The 19,195-nt window shown below is 47.8% G+C and overlaps 2 protein-coding genes and 1 long non-coding RNA gene across 8 annotated transcripts in view; 1 reads left to right on the forward strand and 2 right to left on the reverse strand.

Moving 5' to 3' along the window:
* Positions 1-1,145: 1,145 nt before the first annotated feature.
* Positions 1,146-7,384, reverse strand: LOC109255181 (uncharacterized). Its single transcript, XR_008418757.1, has 3 exons — positions 7,086-7,384; positions 1,893-2,086; positions 1,146-1,783 (listed from the first exon to the last, which is right to left on the reverse strand). It is a non-coding gene; the product is annotated as an uncharacterized LOC109255181 (long non-coding RNA).
* Positions 7,385-7,503: 119 nt separating this feature from the next.
* Positions 7,504-14,141, forward strand: TIMM22 (translocase of inner mitochondrial membrane 22). The gene is made up of 4 exons (XM_019429665.2): positions 7,504-7,819; positions 10,015-10,211; positions 11,952-12,024; positions 13,407-14,141. Exons 1-4 carry the CDS (start codon positions 7,582-7,584, stop codon positions 13,481-13,483), a joined length of 585 nt encoding a protein of 194 aa, XP_019285210.1. The 5' UTR covers positions 7,504-7,581; the 3' UTR covers positions 13,484-14,141.
* Positions 14,142-16,009: 1,868 nt separating this feature from the next.
* ABR (ABR activator of RhoGEF and GTPase) overlaps positions 16,010-19,195 on the reverse strand; it is a 182,699-nt gene continuing 179,513 nt past the window's right edge. For all 6 annotated transcript variants that reach the window (XM_019429659.2, XM_053892858.1, XM_019429661.2 and 3 more), the window contains one exon: positions 16,010-18,695. In XM_019429659.2, coding sequence (XP_019285204.1) covers positions 18,606-18,695 — 90 coding nt within the window. In that variant the 3' untranslated portion in view covers positions 16,010-18,605. The remainder of the gene's footprint in view (positions 18,696-19,195) is intronic.

Below are 19,195 nucleotides of genomic sequence, written 5' to 3' on the forward strand. Positions count from 1 at the left end.
TTTCCTGCCAACCCCCACACTGGTGCTGCCTCCTGAGACCTCAGAGAGCCCCCCACCCCCGGGCCAAAGCCCCTTCCCCTGGGTAGGGGTGGAGGGATGGAAGTTCTTCTCTAAAGCCCAGGTTGGCCTCCGCATCCTGAATCCCAGACCTGCTTCCAATCCTACAAACTCTTCTTGACCTACACCTGAACAATCCATTTATTTATTTAATTTTTTTAAGAAGTTTATTTATTTTGAGAGAGACAGCACAATGGGGGAGGGGCAGAGAGAGAGGGGAGAGAGAGAATCCCAAGCAGGCTCTGCACTGTCAAAGCAGAGTCGTACACAGGGCTCAAACTCACGAAACAGTGAGATCATGACCCGAGCCAAAACTAGGAGTCAGACACTTAACTGAATGAGCCACCCAGGTGCCCCCTGAGCAAGCCCATCTTATTCTTTAGTCTGATTGGAGGCCTGCCTGCCAGTGTTCCTTATAGATCAACAGTACTCTCGAGTGGCAGGTGATCGATCAGCTGTCCAGGGGTTATAACGAATAATACAGAAGCGCGCTTGCCTTGTGCCCTGGCGCCAGCAAAGCCGCACCCTGTGCTCCTCCCAGAAAAGCTCATTCTCAACCCAGAGGACCTCCAGCCTTTCTCCTTTGGCCATGAAAGTAGTATCAGGACATGGGGCTGTGCACTGCCCCAGCCCTTCTTGCAACCCTTGATGAAAAATCATGTTGTGCAGCCTTCTGAACTGAATAGCCACTGCGTACTTAGAGGGGCCTTTTTTGACCCTCATCCTCTGAGAAGGTGCAGGTAGTCCCTGGTGCTACAGTACTGCCTTTGGACCAAAAGCAAGAAGTGTACTTAAAAGCCCCAGAGGAGGGGCGCCTGGGTGGCTTGGTCGGTTAAGCGTCCGACTTCGGCTCAGGTCATGATCTCACGGTCCATGGGTTCGAGCCCCGCGTCGGGCTCTGTGCTGACAGCTCGGAGCCTGGAGCCTGTTTCAGATTCTGTGTCTCCCTCTCTCTCTGCTCCTCCCCTGTTCATGCTCTGTCTCTCTCTGTCTCAAAAATAAATAAACGTTAAAAAAAAATTAAAAAAAAAAAAAAAAAGCCCCAGAGGAGCTCCTGGGCCACATCTTGTCCACACAAGGGGTCCAAAATGATACCAAACATGGTGTTACATTCATGGAAGTAAGAAGCCCTCTCTCTCTTTTATTATTATTAGTAATCTCTACATCCAACATGGGGTTCAAACTCACCACCCGGAAATCAAGAGCCACATACTCTACTGACTGAGCCAGCCAGGCGTCCCAGAGGCCCTCTCTTTCTAATCATCAGTCAGGATTTCCTGGAAATTTCCTACACATTACCAGCACTTCATGTCTTACTTTTCTGCCTTATTTTCCCTCATTTACCGGTTTCCTCAGAAATAGGAAGGTGTTCTCGGTTCCCAAAGCTTGCTTGTAGTGAGTGGTATGCTGGCAGATGTTGAACAATAATCACAGAAAAGCTTTGACTTACAACATTTTCTGATTTCTATGGTGTAAATATTTCCATCATGGCCAACTTCAAGCCACCAACATGATGTCACTGATCACAAAGCTGAGAAGAAATGCCAGCAGGACACCCATTAAGGAGCATTTCTATTACACGGGTACAATCAGCATTAATAGCCTCAAGGGCACAGACGATAAGGCTGGTTCACAGGCTCCTCCAAGGCTTCCCAGGTGTGATCTGAAACCGGCCCCCACACAGGGAGCAGGGAGAGACCGAAGCAAGAGGCAGGCCACCAGGCTGCTGGGTGGAAAGTTTAATAAGCAAGGGAACGAGGCTAGTCATGGGAAGCCACGAGGTGCAGGTCTCCACGCCCACTCGCCACACTCACAAGTTGAGACAGAGGCCTCACCTGGGTTCAGTCATGTATGCCGTCCAGTTGCTCTGAACACCACCGAACTACCTCAAGGCTGTGTCCTTGGAGCAGCCTCTGGGAGTGAGGGCGTCCAGCAGAACCCACATTCCAAAACCAGAGGAGGGGCTGAGGAGCCTCCGAGGGCCTGGATCCAGTTCACTGGTCATCAGCAGTCACGTTTTCTCCATGACCTCCCCCAACAACAAATAAGAAAGTGGAGTAAAATATTCAGGAAGTGAGGAGTTCTGAGTATATATTGCCTTTATTTTTAGTAGGATTTAATGGTAAGTGTATATAATTTAAAATAATGGCCATGCTTAGTGGTCCTGAGTGGCTCGGCCAGTTAAGTGTCTGACTCTTTGATTTCGGCTCAGGTCATGATCTCATGGTTTGTGAGCTTGAGCCCCTGCATCGGGCTCTGCGCTAACAGCGCAGAGGCTGCTGGGGATTCTCTCTCTCTCCCTCTCTCTCTGCTCCTCCCCTGCTCGTTCTCTCTCTCTCTCTCTCTCAAAATAAATAAATAAATAAATAAATAAATAAATAAATAAATAAGAACTATGGCCATGCTTAATAACCAGTTAAAAGAAATCCCAAAAATTCAATAATCAGTTCTTATGAATAAGCTGGAGCTGGCCCCGGCACCCCACTGCTGGTAACAGACTCTTCCGGAAACCCATGGCTGGGGCAAGGGTGAAGAGTAAGACCAAACTTTAAGAGGATGTCAAAAAAACTCAATAATCAAGAGAAATACTATTTTATTTTATTTATTAAACAAATAAATTTGTTTATTTATTTTTTACTTATTCATTTATTTAAGCAATCTGTATCCCTAACATGGGGCTCGAATTTACCACCTCGAGATCAAGCATCACATGCTCTACCAACTGAGCCAGCCAGGTGCCCCAAGATAAATAATATTTTAATGCAATGTTTTAAAAACCAAAATTATGAAGAAAACAATCCATGATGAGCAATTTACCAAATTTTAAATAGAGGATCAGTGGGAACTTTGAGGGTGTGAGCCTGGAACCGGGGTGGTGGGGGGCATTGTCCACCAAGTGAAGTCACCTATCTAATGCAGAAAAGAGAGTTCAACCTGGAAAGAGAGTCTTATTTTTTTTAATGTTTATTTATTTATTTTGAGAGAGAGAGCGAGCAGCGGAGGGGCAGAGAGAGACAGAGAATTCCAAGCAGGCTTTGCACTGTCAGGGCAAAGCCCGGCTCGGAACTCAATCCCAGGAACTGTGAGATCATGACCTGAGTGGAAATCAAAAGTCAGGTGTTTAACTGACTGAGCCACCCAGGTGCCCCTGTTATCTCAAAGTTTTAGAACCTCAAGAGATAAGGATCACCAAAGAAAGTTTTTCAGAAGTCTAAATTTTATGCCATTAGTAATAAAGCAGTGATTATTATTCACAATCAAATTAGCTACACTGATTTTTCAGCCCTCCTCTAGAAATGTTTATGTTATTCTTTTTGCTTCAAAAGTCCAAACGGTAGAGAATTTATCCTGCCTCTCTTAGAGGAGTGGACAGAGGGAGGTTCCTCACAGGACATGGCTTGACCACTGCTTCCAAGAAGTGGGGTGATTTGATAATGTGCTTTTGAAAACCCACATGATTAGATAGAAACCATTTTTAATATAAATGATTTTCAATCACAACTTTATTTGAGATATTGAAAGGTATTACTATATATGTTAAATATCAAGTAACAAGGTAGCAAAATATCTTAGGATTTGGAGAAAAGTGTATGAACTTTACAAGAAAAAAACACCTTATGCTTTCAGGTGCTTTGGTGGCTTAGTTGGTTAAGCATTTGACCTCGGGTCAGGTCATGATTTCCTGGTTCATGAGTTCAAGTCCCACATCGGGCTCTGTGCTGACAGCTTGGAGCCTGCTTCAGATTCTGTGTCTCCCTCTCTCTCTGCTCCTCCCCTGCTCACGTTCTGCCTGTCTCTCTCTCTCAAAAATAAACATTAAAAAAAAAACCACTTTGTCCTTTTGATCCTTTGCTTTCTTGTAACTTGAATGGATTCTCTTTAATTTTTTTTAGGTTTTAAAATTTTTTATTTTTTTAAAGTTAACATGCATAAAAGGAAACTGAATAACACAAGAAGCAAAGAACAAAGTCATCCATAATCACAAGCAGTTTACCAGCAGACTTCTAGGTCTTTAAATTTTTTTAATTTTTATTTATTTTTGATAGAGAGAGACAGAGTGTGATCAGGAGAAGGGCAGAGAGAGACAGAGACACAGAATCCAAAGCAGGCTCCAGGCTCTGAGCTGTCAGCACAGGGCCCAATGTGGGGCTTGAACTCATGAACCGTGAGATCATGACCTGAGCAGAAATCAAGAGTCGGATGCTTAACCGAATGAGCCACTCAGGCAACCCAGTCACTTCTTATTAATATCTTCTTCTTCCATGAGTTTCTCAGACACCATATTTCCATCCTCAGCTCCTAGAGATCCTTTGGCTTTGGAGGTCATGGGCCAAGGCCCTTTAAAAAGAAAGACACTTGTCTAGTACCCACTATCTACAGTGAATCAGTTGGCTATTCAGAATATCTATGTGGCCATACCTCCTGCCAGCAACAGGACTATTCAGATTACTCACCGTTACCAAATTCATGTACAGTTCAAATCCACATAGGACACAACGCACTTTCCACTAGGACCTCCTTATTCTATCCCACTTGTGCTATTTCTTTGACTCTTGGGCTCCTGCGGCACGCTGAGAGAACTACAGGCGAGCTGGGGTCTCCTGGCCACCTGGGGTATGATATGACCAGACCCTCCTCCCATTCATCCAGAGTCCTTTCAAGTGATGAGTCAGATACTCAGACACTCAGAGTGTTCTGACTCTCCCTACAACACTTCCCATGAAGGGTTCATTTTTAACTGCCTCCTGTTCTCTCTGACCCACTGAGATGCTCCCCCTATCCTTGTGGCCAGAACAGACATCTTGGAGTGGGGAACCAACCTGTCATATGAGGCTGCTGGACTCCCCATGATGCCAGGGCCAGATAAAGTCCCTAGACTACCGGCAAAGGTTCAGCCCAGGGAAACAGACATGGGAAACCACTTCTCACTTTCAGAATATACTTGAAGAGGTTCAAGTTTTCCATCAGGTGAAACCCATTCCACCTATGGAAGGAGATGGGTGGGTAGAGAGAGATACCAGATCAGTGTCTGTAACTGTTCTCTCCCCATCTATGATCCAGGCCAAGGATGTTCTGTAAAAGGCTCCCTCCTTCATGTGCCTTGGCCACATGAAATTTCTCCACGTGCTGACCTGGATCTCACCGGAACTCTAATGCATACCTTCATCTGGGGATTGATTATTGCTCTCTAATTAGCCCCATGGGTTAATTATTTAAACCATCCCTTGCTTTCCAAGGCTGCCTTGCCTGGGACTTGCCTGTGGCTGGGGTGGGGGTGGGGCTGTCCCAACTTCTCTCAAATCCATCTGTGGCTCTTACAACCTCAGCATGAATCAGAGCCCTGGGCCCCTCACTCATCTGGAAGGAAAGGGTGGCTAGCAGGGTGTGTTGAGTTAGAGGTGCCTATGGGAAACGTCTGGTTCTTGTGCTTGTAAGAAAGGTCTAAGTTGGAGATGAAGATTTGGGAGCCATTAATGCATTAGAGATGGCACTAGAAGCCACAAGGATGAGTTGCTCCGGTGGAGTGAGTTGCATGAGAAGAGAATAAAGGATGAAGCCCTGGAGGACCAACAAGAAAAGGTCAGGCAGAGGTGCCTGCAAAGAAGACTGAGCAACTGGAGAGGCTGCAGCAAAACTAGGAGAGAGAGGTGCTCACCAAAAATACGGAGAAATCTCCGAAAAGGAGGGAGGAGGGGCGCCTGGGTGGCCCAGTCAGTTAAGCCTCGGACTTTGGCTTAGGTCACGATCGGTTCATGGGTTCGAGCCCCACATCTGGCTCTGTGCTGACAGAGCCCACTTCAGATCCTCTGTCCCCTCCTCTCTCTCCTCCTCCCCCGTTCATGCTCTCTCTCTCCCTCTCTCAAAAATAAATAAACATTAACAAAAACTTTTTTTAAAAAAAGGGGGTGCCTGGGTGGCTCAGTTGGTTAAGCATCTGACTCTTGATTTCAGCTCAGGTCATGATCTCACAGTTTGTGAGTTCAAGGCCCTAGTCAGGCTCCACACTGACAGTGCACAGAGCCTGTCTGCTTGGGATTCTCTCTCTCTTCCTCTCTCTCTGCCCCTCCCCTGCTCATGTTCTGTCTCTCTCTCAAAATAAGTAAATAATTTTAAAAAAAATTTTTTTAAAAGGAGGGGAGGGCACCTGGGTGGCTCAGTTGGTTAAGCCTCTGACTCTTGATTTTGGCTCAGGTCATGATCTCACTGTTCGTGAGTTCGAGCCCCACATAGATTCTGTCTCCCTCTTTCTCTGTCCCTCCCCTGCTTGCTCTCTATCTCTCTCAAAATAAATAAAAATAAACTGTAAAAAAAAAAAAAAAATGAGGGAGGAGTCAACAGTGTCAAATGTTGAGAAGTCTAGTAAAATGAGGTCTGAATTAGATTCAACAACTGGGAATCCACGCGGGACCTTCAGAGCAGCTCATTTAGTGGCCTGGTGGGGACAGAAGCAGGGCAAATCATACGCTGTGCTTGGCTGCACAGAGCACTCTGGGTACCAAAGAAGCATCTCTGCCCATGTTGCCTGGCAACGCTCACCACCTCTGTTTGCATTTATGTTTCTCTTAGCTATTACACTCAAATAATACACTGCTGGATCAGTGCGACAGTATGGGATCTATTTTAGTACCATAAAAGCTACTGTAAAAGTTTTTCTGGGTTCATATATAGTACTATTTCACAGTTTACCTTTAGATTCTGAGTTTGCAAGCTGGTAAACACTTTAATTGGTTTAACATAATATAAATCAGGCTTCCCATGGCAATGCTAGCCCTACGTCCCCAATTCCACCGACAACAACTGGCTGGAGGGAGTAGCAGCCTCAGCCTTGAGCTCTCCATCTGGCCATTCGCCTCCACCTCCTACCATCCTTCCGATTTTTCTTATACTTGGCTAGCTTAGCTCATTTGTTCACTCATTTGTTGGGCCCTTTCTCTCTCCTCAAAGGTTTAACTGTCAAACAAAACATATATTGCATACATTTGTACCACGCTTTCACACTTATTTACAAAACACCTTCCATCATTTACCTCTCACAACCCCCTTCTTCAAGGAATGATTAGGCTCGAAAAGCAGTGGCGAGGCGCGTGCGTCCCCTGCCGTCACTCCGGCGCTCTGCAGCCTCTCGGGCGTGCTACCGCTCCCCACCCGGTCAAGAGTTCCAGAGGAGGCCGCCAGGCGCGTGCCCGCGCAAAGCTTCCTGGGAAATGCCTGGCCTACAAATCCCGGTACCCCCCGCGCAGTAGGCCCGAAGCAGAGGGTGCTTTCTGTGAACTCTAAATCTTGTTTGTCAGTGCCACTGCATACTGCACGAGACCGATTCAGTATTCCCAAGAGGCTTTGGGGGAACATGATATCTCTTCCGCCCGGTGCGCACGAACAGACTTTACTTCCTCAGCTTCTTGGTCTTGCTGGTCGTGGCGAATCTGCCGTTGCGTCACGGTGGCTAGGCGCGCAGGCCCTCAACGGGAAGCTTGCGGAATCTGCTGCGGGAAGAACGCCCGGGTTTCTTGAGCATCTGCAGTCATGGCGGCGACTGCCCCCAGTGCGGGGGGCTCCGCGACTGAGGCGGCGGGTTCCGACGAAGCCCCGCTACAGTACAGCCTTCTTCTGCAATACCTGGTGGGCGACAAGCGTCAGCCCCGGCTTCTGGAGCCTAGTAGTCTGGGTGGGATCCCGAGCCCCACCAAGAGTGAGGAACAGAAGATGATCGAGAAGGCAATGGAAAGCTGCGCCTTCAAGGCAGCGCTGGCCTGCGTGGGAGGTGAGGCAAGATTGGGGGGCGGGGGGAGCATTGGGAGGCTGAGGGCTTGGACGGCAGAGGGGTCCTCTGCCAAGAAGACCACGCGCCTGGGAGGCGAGGAGCCTGTGGACATCGACCTTGACTACACCCCTGTCTCGATCCATGAACTCGAGTAAACCCACTCTAAGCCCTGAGGTTAGTTTTCGCCTCTGGAAATTGGATCAGAGAATCGGTATTGTTCGGGCCGGGGCCTGGAGGTTGGTTATAAAATGGTTGGCTTCGTTCATTCATTCGTTGATTCGCTTTTAAATAAGGATTCTTTCAACAAATTGTCATAAGCAACTATCACATGCTTGGTAGTGGAGGGACAGGGGGAGACAAGACAAGAGCCTGGTTCTCATGAAGCTAACATTTTAATATATAGAGAAACAAGAATGTTGAGAACGACCTGGCAAAAGAGTGCTGCAGACAAACGGGAACAGCAAATGCAAAGGGTCTGGTAGGAACCAGTCTGAAGTCTGAAAAACGGAAAGGCCATTGACGCCAATGTGATTAGATGGCGGTGAACAAGGGGGAAAGACGTCTGGCGTTGGCCCTTTTCTTTTTTCCTGTTTTTTTTTGTTTTTTGTTTTTTTCTTTTTTAAACCTTTTGAGGATTTGAGAATGTATGGTGTGCCTCTTGTAAAAAGGTTGGCCACATCTGCAGAGGAGTTGAAATCTCATTGAGAATGAAAGACAATCCAGAAACAAATATGGCGAGAGTTGCAGATGTAAAGTATAGTTGAAAGCAAAGAGAGGGGTTTTGTTTTGTTTTGTTTTGTTTTTGGTTTGGGGAAGGCTACAAGAGGAGGTGAGATTGCAGCTGTTATCTTAAAGGATTGAGAGGATGGGAGTAGACTAAGAGGAAGAGAAATGTCCTTTCAAGTTGCAAGTGGGGTTGAGTATTTGGGCGTTTTGCCTATAGGCATTAGGGCGGTAATTGATGAACTTTTGCCTATAGGCATTAGGGCGGTAATTGATGAACTTGATGACCCAGCACTGAATGTAGTGAAGCAAAGTCTGGTGCTTCGGGAGACCATATAGGGAATTGGCTAAAGTGAAGCTCTGTGAGGCCTGGCCTCGGTCTTTGTTCATCATTGTGCCTGACTCTAATACATCACTTGCATATTTGTTGAAATGATGAATAAGTCTTTGTAGTGCCCCAGGGTGGAAGTGATAAAGGCCCTAGACTAGGATGGTAATTGTGAACGTAGGGTTGTAGAGGAAAGCAAAGAGGCAGTCAGAAATGCCCTTGAGGGGGAGCCTGGGTGGCTCAGTAGGTTAAGCAGCTGGCTCTTGGTTTGGGCTTGGGTCATGATCTCACGGTTTGTGGAATCGAGCCCCAAGTGGGGCTCTGTGCTCACAGCACAGGGCCAGCTTGGGATTCTCTCTCTCCCACTCTGTCTGCCCCTCCCCTGCTCTTGCACACTTACGTGCACTCTCTCTCTCAAATAAATAAACTTAAAAAAAAAAAAGAAAAGAAATACCCTTGAGGTTTGAAGTGAGAGTGACTGGAAAGAAGGAGCCATAAGTAAGAAAGTCTGGACGGGAGATGCCCATGATTTCATTAAACATTGACCTTGATGTGATGAGAGGACATGTATATGGAAATGCCCAGCAGGCTCAGGAAGGCTCAGGGAGATGGGGACAGCACTGTAGGATTTGCCACTTGGCAGCTTTGTGACCTTAGGGAAGTTATTCCCTGAGCCTCAGTTGCTTCAGCTACAGAATGGAGAGGATAATAGTATGTACCTCATGGGACTATTGTGGAGAATAAATGAAGCTGTGACTATAAAGTGTCAGAGTACTTGGCACATGGTACTCAGTGACAGTTATGAATGTCACCATTGTCACGGGAGTGGTATGCAAAGTTAACAGCTGAACGTCTGAGTATAGACAGAATGAAAGGTTAAAGATTGAATCTTGAGGAATGTTAGACAATGAAAGGAGGAAGAGATCCAAAGGGAGGCCAAGAAGAAGCTGTCAGCAAGGTAGTTCTTAGCTTGTGTGATGTGGAAACCAGGTAAGTGGAGAGCTTGAGTGGCAAGGTGGGGTGAGGGGGTAGCAGGGAGCGTCCTCTTCGCTGGTGGCCATCCAAAATGTGCTATTCGAGTAGGACCTCATTACGGTAACCCAGAAAACATGCCAAAGAAATCTTCATCTCTGTTTGTTTTTAGGATTTGTCTTGGGAGGTGCATTTGGGGTATTCACTGCCGGCATTGATACCAATGTGGGCTTTGACCCTAAGGATCCTTATCGTACGCCGACAGCGAAAGAAGTTCTTAAAGACATGGGGCAGAGAGGGATGTCCTACGCCAAAAATTTTGCCATTGTGGGCGCCATGTTTTCTTGCACTGAGTGCTTGGTAGAATCTGTAAGTGTCTCTGCCTTCTGAGAAAGCCTTGCCTGTGCCATGTTATGACTTCTAAAGAGAAATGCTCTGAATGTTAATTAGAAAGCAGATCAGAAATGTCTGGTACTCGCTAAATTGAATTTCCATTAGTCCATAATGTAAACTTCTCGTGCATTTATGATTTGGGCTTGCGTTATTTTTTACTTCTTTTTGTAAGCTAGAAGTTAATGATTTTATTTTTTTAAGTTTTTAAAATTCTAGTTAGTTAACATACAACGTAATATTAGTTTCAGGTGTACAATGTAGTGATTCAACAATTCCATACAACATGGGGCTCAAAATCACGACCCTGAGGTCAATATTCACACTGAGCCAGCCAGGCACCCTAACAGTTCTATTTTTAACTTTCTGAGGAAACTCCATACCCTTTTCCAGAGTGTCTGCACCAGTTTGCATTCCCACCAACAGTGCAAGGGGGTTCCCCTTTCTCCATGTCCTCACTAGTACCTGTGGTTTCTTGTGTTGTAGATTTTAGCCATTCTGACGGGTGAGAGGTGATACCTTGTTTAGTTTTGATTTGCATTTCCCTGATGATGAATGATGTTGAACATCTTTTCATGTCTCTGTTAGAAGTTGGTTAGGGGGGCCTGGGTGGCTCAGTTGGTTACGTTTCCGACTTGGCTTCCACTGAGGTCATGATCTCACAGTTCATGGGATCGAGCTCTGCACTGGGCTCTGTGCTGGTAGTGCGGAGCCTGCTTGGGATTCTCTGTCTCCCTCTCTGCCCCTCCCCCACTTGCACTGTCTCTCTTTCCAAATAAATTAATAAAAAAAAAAAAAGTTAATGATTTTATTTAAAAAAAAATTTTTTTTTTAATTTATTTTTGAGACAGAGAGAAAGCACAAGCTGGGGAGGAGCAGAGAGAGAGGGAGACAGGAACTGAAACAGGCTCCATGCTGATAGCACAGAGCCCGATGTGGGGCTCAAACCCACGAGCTGTGAGATCATGGCCCAAGCAAAAATCAGAAGCTTAGCCGACTGAGCCACCCAGGTGCCCCTAATGATTTTATTTTTTAAATTAAAAAAAATTTTTTTTATAATGTTTTTATTTATTTTTGACAGAGAGAATGAGAGACAGAGCATGAGCCAGGGAGGAGCAGAGAGAGGAGACACAGAATCTGAAGCAGGCTTCAGCCTCCAGGCTCAGATGTCAGCACAGAGTCTGATGCGGGGCTCAAACTCATGAACTGTGAGATCATGACCTGAGCTGAAGTCAGACACTTAACTGAGCCACTCAGGCACCCCTAAGTTGTTTTTTTAATTAATTTATTTTTGAGAGAGAGAGAGTGTGAGAGAGGGAGGCATAGAGAGAGAGAATCCCAAGATTGAGATGCTGGGCTCAGTCTCACGAACTGTGAGATGATGACCTGACCCCAAATCAAGAGTCCAGTGCTTAACCAATTGAGCCACCCAGGCACCCCAGAGGTTGGCTAATGATTTTAACCATGGGACTTATTGGAGAACCAAAGAGATTTTGATTACTTGTCAAATTGTACGCTTGGTTTCTGCACTCTGATACCACCTTCAGGAAGCATCCAAGAACACATTCAAATTAGGAACTATACTTTTGAAAGCAAAGAAGATTAGGTTTCCTTTGGGGAGGGACTAATTTGGCCAGCTAGAAACGCTGTGTTTTTTCCCCCTTAATCATCTTGTCTGGCTTGTTTCTTTGGCTCTAAACTGCACTTCTCCACCCACAGTACCGGGGAAAATCAGATTGGAAGAACAGTGTCATTAGTGGCTGCATCACTGGAGGAGCCATTGGTTTCAGAGGTTAGTAAACAACTCTCACATGGTTTTCTTTGTGGCTTCGGACAACATGCTGTAGTTAACATTTCCAAATGTATGAGTGTTTCAGGGACAGCCCAAGGCATATGTGGACACTTGATATTCTTCCCTCTGAGAAGTAAATCACATTTACTTTTGTATTAACTTCATTTTGGAAACTTCTAGTGTCTAGGTCACGATTTTTCATCTTTGGCACTATTGACATCTTGGACATGTAAATCTTTGCTGGAGGGAGAGTAGGGCTGTCCTTTGCATTGTAGGATGTTTAGCAGTAACCCTGGTCTCTACCCACTAGATGCTAGTAGAATCCCTTGGTTGACCACTGAAAGTGTCTCTAGACATTGCCAGATTTCCCCCAGGGGACAAAATCACCCATGGCTGAGAATCACAGAAGGATCTAGATCTTGGAACTGGGCTCACATTGAAAAGACGGGAAGAACTTCCTCCCAGTAATTCCTGGAATGTGTTGCTCTGCAGGATAAGTACGGAAGCATGGCTAGGTCTCACTCAGCTCCCGAGAGCCCACTTATTCCAAACGGCAGGCCGTGCTGAACTCGCAGCTCTGTGCATTTCAAGTAGCTAAGACATTTTTGTTAATACTGTACAATTGTCAGTTTTAATATTGTATGTAAGTTATACAGTCATGTCTTTTCATGTTGAAGATTCTTAGACTCCTACCCGTGGAAAGCCAGATGTCAGGTTGTCAGCCGTAAACAACAAAGAAACCAGTCCCCTGCACTTCTCCCTGTTGGCGTGCCCGTCAAGAGTGTGATATGGGGTGTCAGTGTCTGGACTCTGCACAGTGTCCGTTGCTGGGCCGCTCTCCCCTCTGCCGTGCCCTGATTTACCCAAATAGCCTGCTTTCTCATTCTCTGAGAGGCAGGATGATTTGCTGTCCTTAAAAGCTGCTTTTGCTCCTCTGACAGCCATTTGTGATTTATAGAGTAGCTTTTCCTCTGGTCTTCCCATCGCTCCGCTTTGTCAGGGACTCTGAGAAGCCTGGCTCCCTCTGGGACTGCTTTGATCACCTTCCCAAGAATTTATTTCATAAACAAATCAGGGTAACAGGCTGTGTGCTTTCACTTGCTTCCAAGGGCTGGTTCTCTTAACCAGTTTCCTGCCTGTGAGGGGCTATTTCATGAAGCTGCAAATAGTAATTCTTTGGAGTGAGAAAAGCCAAATGCACACTTATATAAAGCACACTAGAGTAGATTGTATACACAGCTCGTTGAAGTCTTGTGGATCTGATGGGTTTGTTGAATGACTTCGAATGCTTCCACAGTTTCTTGCATTCATGGGGCAGGCACACTCCTGAATGCGGCCTGTGTTCGTCACTACATGTAACGCCATTTCTGTTTGCTTTACAGCGGGCTTAAAGGCCGGGGTCATTGGTTGTGGAGGTTTTGCTGCTTTCTCTGCTGCGATTGATTATTACCTACGGTGAGAGTTATTGCCTCCAGGGAAGGACAGTGCCAGCCCAAGATTAGAGCTGTTCCGTGGAGGGCAGTTTCTGTACCACTCCGAGGCACTTGCTTCCGAGACCGAAGACCTTTGTTTTCCCTCGTGTAGTTGGTGTGGTGAGGGAGCCACCTGGCTGCTTTCTGCCCCCAGCCTCTGAGTGGCCATACTGTCTGCTCCTGGGTTCTAGCCACGCCTAGTGGGGGATGTGCCATGGCAGCCTCTCTCTCTCTCGGGCAGATCAGGAGTCAGTGTGATGACTTGTAGGAATTAAGCTCCCCAAAGCTCAGTCCTGACCACAGCTGGCCCTCTGGTTGTTTGGTGCTGGGAACAGAGGCGACTGGACGTACACCAGGAAGTTCGGAGCTCCAGGCAGTCATCCATCTCACACGAGGGCAGGGCACGGCGAATTTACACCTTCTCTCCCATTTTGTCATTATGTTTAGTGTTGTCTTTGTTTAAAAAAATTATATTACGGTTTAAAAGGTTGGTTAGTTTTGGGGTGGCGGAGGGGGGGATAATGACAGAGTGAGTCTTTGGTTCTGCCCCTGGAGCCAGAGTTGTCTTGTCCCCTCCTCTTCCACTTCCCATTATAAATAATAAAGGCCGTTCATACCATAAAATGAATGAATAAATAAAAGGTGGTTTATTTTTATTTTCAAATTTCACAATTCCCAAAAATGGTGCCAGGTAGCCCAGAGGTTAAGAAAGCACCTGAGCGTCTGGGTACATTTGATTCTCAGGGCTTGCAGAGGAGTGTTTTCTGAGTTTGTTACTTCAGCCAGGGCCTGCCCTCCAGGAAGCCCAGCCTAGATGTGGCCCAGGATGCATCGGAATTCCACGCATAAGCCCTGGCCTCTTCTAAAAACCCCACGGGCCGCCTGGTGGGAAGGCCAGCAGTCTGAGCCATGTTGGTTTTAGGCTCTGACCGCTGGACCAGGCCCAGCTCAAGGACACAACGTGCGCAGGGTCCCGCTGTGGTCCTGCTAAGTCACAGCAGCTGCTGGTGAAGATCGGCTGTTCACCACCACGCTCATTCTCTGGTATCAGGTTATGTATTTTTGTAAAATACATACTACAGATGTATTTTAACATCTTAGTGTTTTTTATTTGATCTAGTGGCCTTTTTCTGAAAACAGAAGCTCATCCTAATTGTGTGCCCTGGGGCAAAAGAAAATAGGCTTTTGGATCTGCCCTGAGACCTTCTTTACTCCGGTGCTTCAGTGATGACATGAAGGTGATGAGCTCAGGCTCTGCCACTTGGGGGCAGGCAGGTAGGCTTTGTGGGGCTGTATAATTCCAGCCGCCTTCGGCCAGCAGTAACGCCTCCTGTTTTCTACTGCACGCTAACTTCTTCATCTTTTCTTTTTTCTTTGCTTTCTTTCCCCCCTTCTGCTGTCTTCTAGCTCACCCACCCTTAACCAGAATTCACTCAGCTGACGTGTCCAGATGCCCTAAGTGTGAGTGTGTACATGAGTGATAATGTCCAACTCAGTTGGCAACACCTTCCTCTGGCTATGCATGCTGTTTCCTTTGCAATGAGTGTGAGCCAACGCATTCCTGTCCTTATGTGGTGAATTCTATATAATATCCCGTCCAGTCTCACAGGTGTGAGACTTCATTGCCCCTAGGCCAGCTGGAGTATCCTCAGAGGTCTGGGAACAAAAGAGTGTTTCCTATACAGTCCCTAAATATGTCACCTATAAGCACTTTGAGAGCAAGAACAGACACTCCTACCTGGCAGCTGTGATACCTGGCATCTTCTACCAGCCGGTCCAGAAAGTAGGGTCAGATACGCCAAATGAGGACAAGAAATGCTGCTTTCATGACCGCCTTGGACAGATGAGCCCTAGGCTGTCAGTAGCCATCACTTCAATAAGCCAAGCATTGTCCACATTGACTATTCAATCAAGAAAGGAGATGAATAGTTTCCTGTTTTAGATGGCTAAGGAGTCAGTATGAGCTCATAAACCAAACACCAATTTTCAGAGACATCTGTTGCTGATCTCCAGAATAAACAGTGTCCAATGGCTTAGGCTGGTAGGAACGTATATTAACCCTACTGGCTCTCCTAAAGGGAGGCAGGGCCCCCTAGAGGATCCAGCCTCTCCAACAATCAGACTAGGCCAAAAGGCTGCCCCAAAGACGCCCACTTCCAAGGAAAATGCAGAGAAGAGTTTACATAAAATAAGAAAACTCCCCTGGGATGGACAACTTTCTGCCATCTATTGGAGGCACACTGATGTCCAGGTTGTTGGGGCCTTTGTCCTTCATGAAAGGAATTGGTTAGTGACTGACCTGAGACCTCTGTGAAGCACACAGAGGGGGCTGGGCTCACCTCCCCCCAAGGTGCCACAGTCCCTGTAGGCTGAAGGGAAGCTCAAGGGAAGTTGACTAGGTGCACAGATTCCTGGGAGCTCCCATCTGGATGCAGCTGGAGGAGTTAAAATGTTTAGATTGGTGGTCTTCCCTGGACTACTGAGTATACAAATGTCCACACCACAGGGCTGGGTTGTGTGCAAATGTTGGGGCTTTGCATTTTTTTTATTAACATTTTCCTCTCACGTGGTTTACATCAATTTATAATAATCTACATAAGTTGAAACAGAACATAGACCAAAAAAAATATATCCTTACCAACTTAATTAAAGTGAAATATTAATGAAGGTTCCCATCCTACCTGTATCAGCAAAAACTGGCCGCCCACAGCCATTGCCAGCAGGGATGGGCATACTGGGATTCCTGCAGCCTGTCAGCTGGGCTCCTGTTGGCACAGCCTGCCCGGCTGGGCACAGTGGCTGGGGATTCTGGGCTGCACGGTCCCTGACTCTCAGGAGAACCCATGGGCTACTTCCTTGATGCAACTTAGTCCATGTCTGGTACCTGCCCCTCCCTACCCTGGGGGTGGAATTTATAAATATTCTGAGCCTTTTGCATTCCTCAGCCCCTGCAGCCTTCCTCCGGTTCTCAAGTTGCTTAAGCAAGTTTGGGGGGTGTGGTGGCTACCTGATGCTGAGAAGCAAATGTCTCTTGTTTCAGGGAAGTAGGAGGCACCCATTTTTTTGGCTGTAACTAGCTCTAACTGGTCCTCCAGTTCATTACCATTAATTAATGGCTTTTGGAAGCAGAAGCCTTCCATGCCCTACACCAACTCCTGAGTGCAGAGACTCCTGGGATGGTCACAAGCTGGGATCTTTAGACTCAAATGGTGTTCTTTCTCCATCTCCTGTCCCAAGGAGCAGGGATCCTCGCTGAACCGCTAACAGGCAGCTATGTATTTCCCTCCTGTTAGGCATTTCTTTCCTCTGATGTGCACAGAATGTGTACCGTTCTGCCCAAGATTGGGCAACAGGTGTAAACAAGATCAGAAAGGGCCCTCCCTGCCTCTCACTGAGCAAACGTTCTACCTTTAGGTCCAGCGAACCCTTCTTTAAAACTCCGCCCTGAGCACAATCTAAGGGAACCGTTCTCTACTTCTCTGCCACATGGAGCCAGAGAGCCGTGTACTACAGCTCAAGCCTAGGAGTGTTCTCTGAAGCCACCTGCCACATGCTGGCAGCTACTGCTCAGGTGGGAGGAGATACCTCTCAGTCCTTTCAGTGTGGAGAAAGGGGTCTCCGAGCTGGGAACAGAACCTGCTGATCCTCTGCTCTGGGGAAGATAGTCAACAATGAAAGTCCCCAGCAAATCCCAGTCCCAAAAGAGGCAGCTGCCCATGACTCCTCATTCCTCCCCACTTCTGGAGTTGCCTAGAGTTCACCCAAAAGGCTGCATCTAGAAGCTGTGGGTGGGTGGGGAGGCAGCACCAGGATGACTGGCTACTACTGGACCTGGACCCTGCCTGTGTTTCCTAGGCCCTGGGGGACACACGGCCTCGGGGGCTGCCCTGTGGCAGTGCTTGGCTGTGGAGGATGTGTAACATCTAAGGCAAAGGTACCGCAAGGTACGAGAGGCGCCAGGAAGGACTGCCTCCTGGATGGAGCCTGCGTGTTTCTAGATACCTGCTTCAGCCATATTAGTTGCCCCCCCTAGAGACCTGGCTCCACTACAAAAGCCACTATAATTCCTTGTTGCTGAGAGCCACTTCCCCCCAACTCGGGGCACCTGGTGCTACATGGCACCCCTCCGAATGTTCAACCTGTCTTGTTTCCTCAGTGGCCCGCCTCCCACCTCCCCTGATTCCTGACCCTCTGGCTCTCTTAATATTGGGTCACTTCTGAGTCTCTACGCTCAAAGGAAATAGAACACCAGGGGAAAAGGAACTGAAAAGCAGAAGAAACAGTGAAAGATGCCTCAGTGAAAGTAGGCAGGAGACAGAACAGATAAACCCCAGAAATGGAGATTGTCAGGTGGAAAATTCCAGAAATCTGCTCTCCAGCTCTGTGCTAAGCTGAGGATTAGTGTGAGTCTGTCCCCTTGTCCAACATTTGCACAGGCAGCAAGGCAAAGCAGGTGCTTCCACAGGTAGAGGACAAGGAAAGGGCTGGGGGCGGGGGGCAGCAAGCGGCAGCCTTTGACAAGCCACCATCGCCACCGCCACCCGGGGTCTCCTCAACTTTCAAAGTGATGGAGCAAAAACCAAGGCTGCACATGCATGTGGGCAGGCTGGGAGGAAGTAGAGGGTGGAGGAAACCCGAGGAGAGGCTGCCAGGAGACTGCAATCTGGGAGCAGGGCCAAGAGAGGATAAGCTGGCAGTGGTTACAGAGCGCAAAATAAAAGCCCTTGGACTGGACTCAGGAGGAAAGAAAGTGTTGGAGGAAATGAAAGAACAAAGCAGGCTGTCTGTATGCCCATACTGGGTCGGTCACTACCATTTCTGCATGACAAATAGACATAAAACAATTCCTGAACAGCACGGGGCATTAGACACAACTAGAGGTACAGAGGGCGGGGCCCGGGGCATGGTGGTGAGGCTGGGGGCTGGGTCAGCTGGCTTTGTACAAGGTGGCACGAAAGATGCACATATTCCAGTTCTTGGAAATCTGTGTCCCTTGGAGTCTGGAGTGCTGGGTTTGGGAGTTTTCTATTGTAGTCTTTCAAGTCTGTGTTGGGTCCCCCGGCTGGAGGGGCTGGCTCGGGCCGCCCCCACAGCTGATCCCACCTTGGGCTACACATCGGTAGAGAAGTACAGTGTGTTCCGCTTCAGTTCTGCGAAGGAAATGGGGGGGTGCTGCAGGTAGTAGAGGAGGACCTGGACCTGTGGGGGGACAGGGAAGACTCAGGCTGGGTCCCCGTCCTCCCAGCCTTCTGATCTGTTGGGAAGAAACGGTCCCTGCGCTGGGGTCACCTCTGTGCCGCTCCCCTCCCTGCCCTCAGGCCGCTTCGCCTCACTGGAAGCCCAGCTGTGCCTGCCTTTTGGCGGCAGCAGAGGGCACTGCAGGGCAGAGGGTCAGGGAGCCTGGGGCCACTTCCCCAACCTCAGTCAGAAGCTTCCAACCTGCTCCAGAGGTTGGCTTTGGCTGGGCAGCCCTGTCTCCAGACTGGACTCTGCCCTGAATCTTGTAGGGATTCCAGGGAAGCTTCCGACCCTAGAAGCAATCCTAGAGCTTCTACACATGAGGACAAGACCCCGGATGTTTCCTGTGCCCCTGAGCCTGTCTGGGCCCCTGGTCTAGGCTCAGCCTTTTTTTTTTTGTCATGCTGGTCCCGAGCCCTGCCTCCCTGGTGACATTCCGCAGACCACCTACCCCGCTGCTA

This window comes from Panthera pardus, unplaced genomic scaffold (assembly GCF_024362965.1).
Source record: "Panthera pardus isolate Hobbes unplaced genomic scaffold, ASM2436296v1 HiC_scaffold_3, whole genome shotgun sequence".
NCBI classification, from domain to species: Eukaryota; Metazoa; Chordata; class Mammalia; order Carnivora; family Felidae; genus Panthera; species Panthera pardus.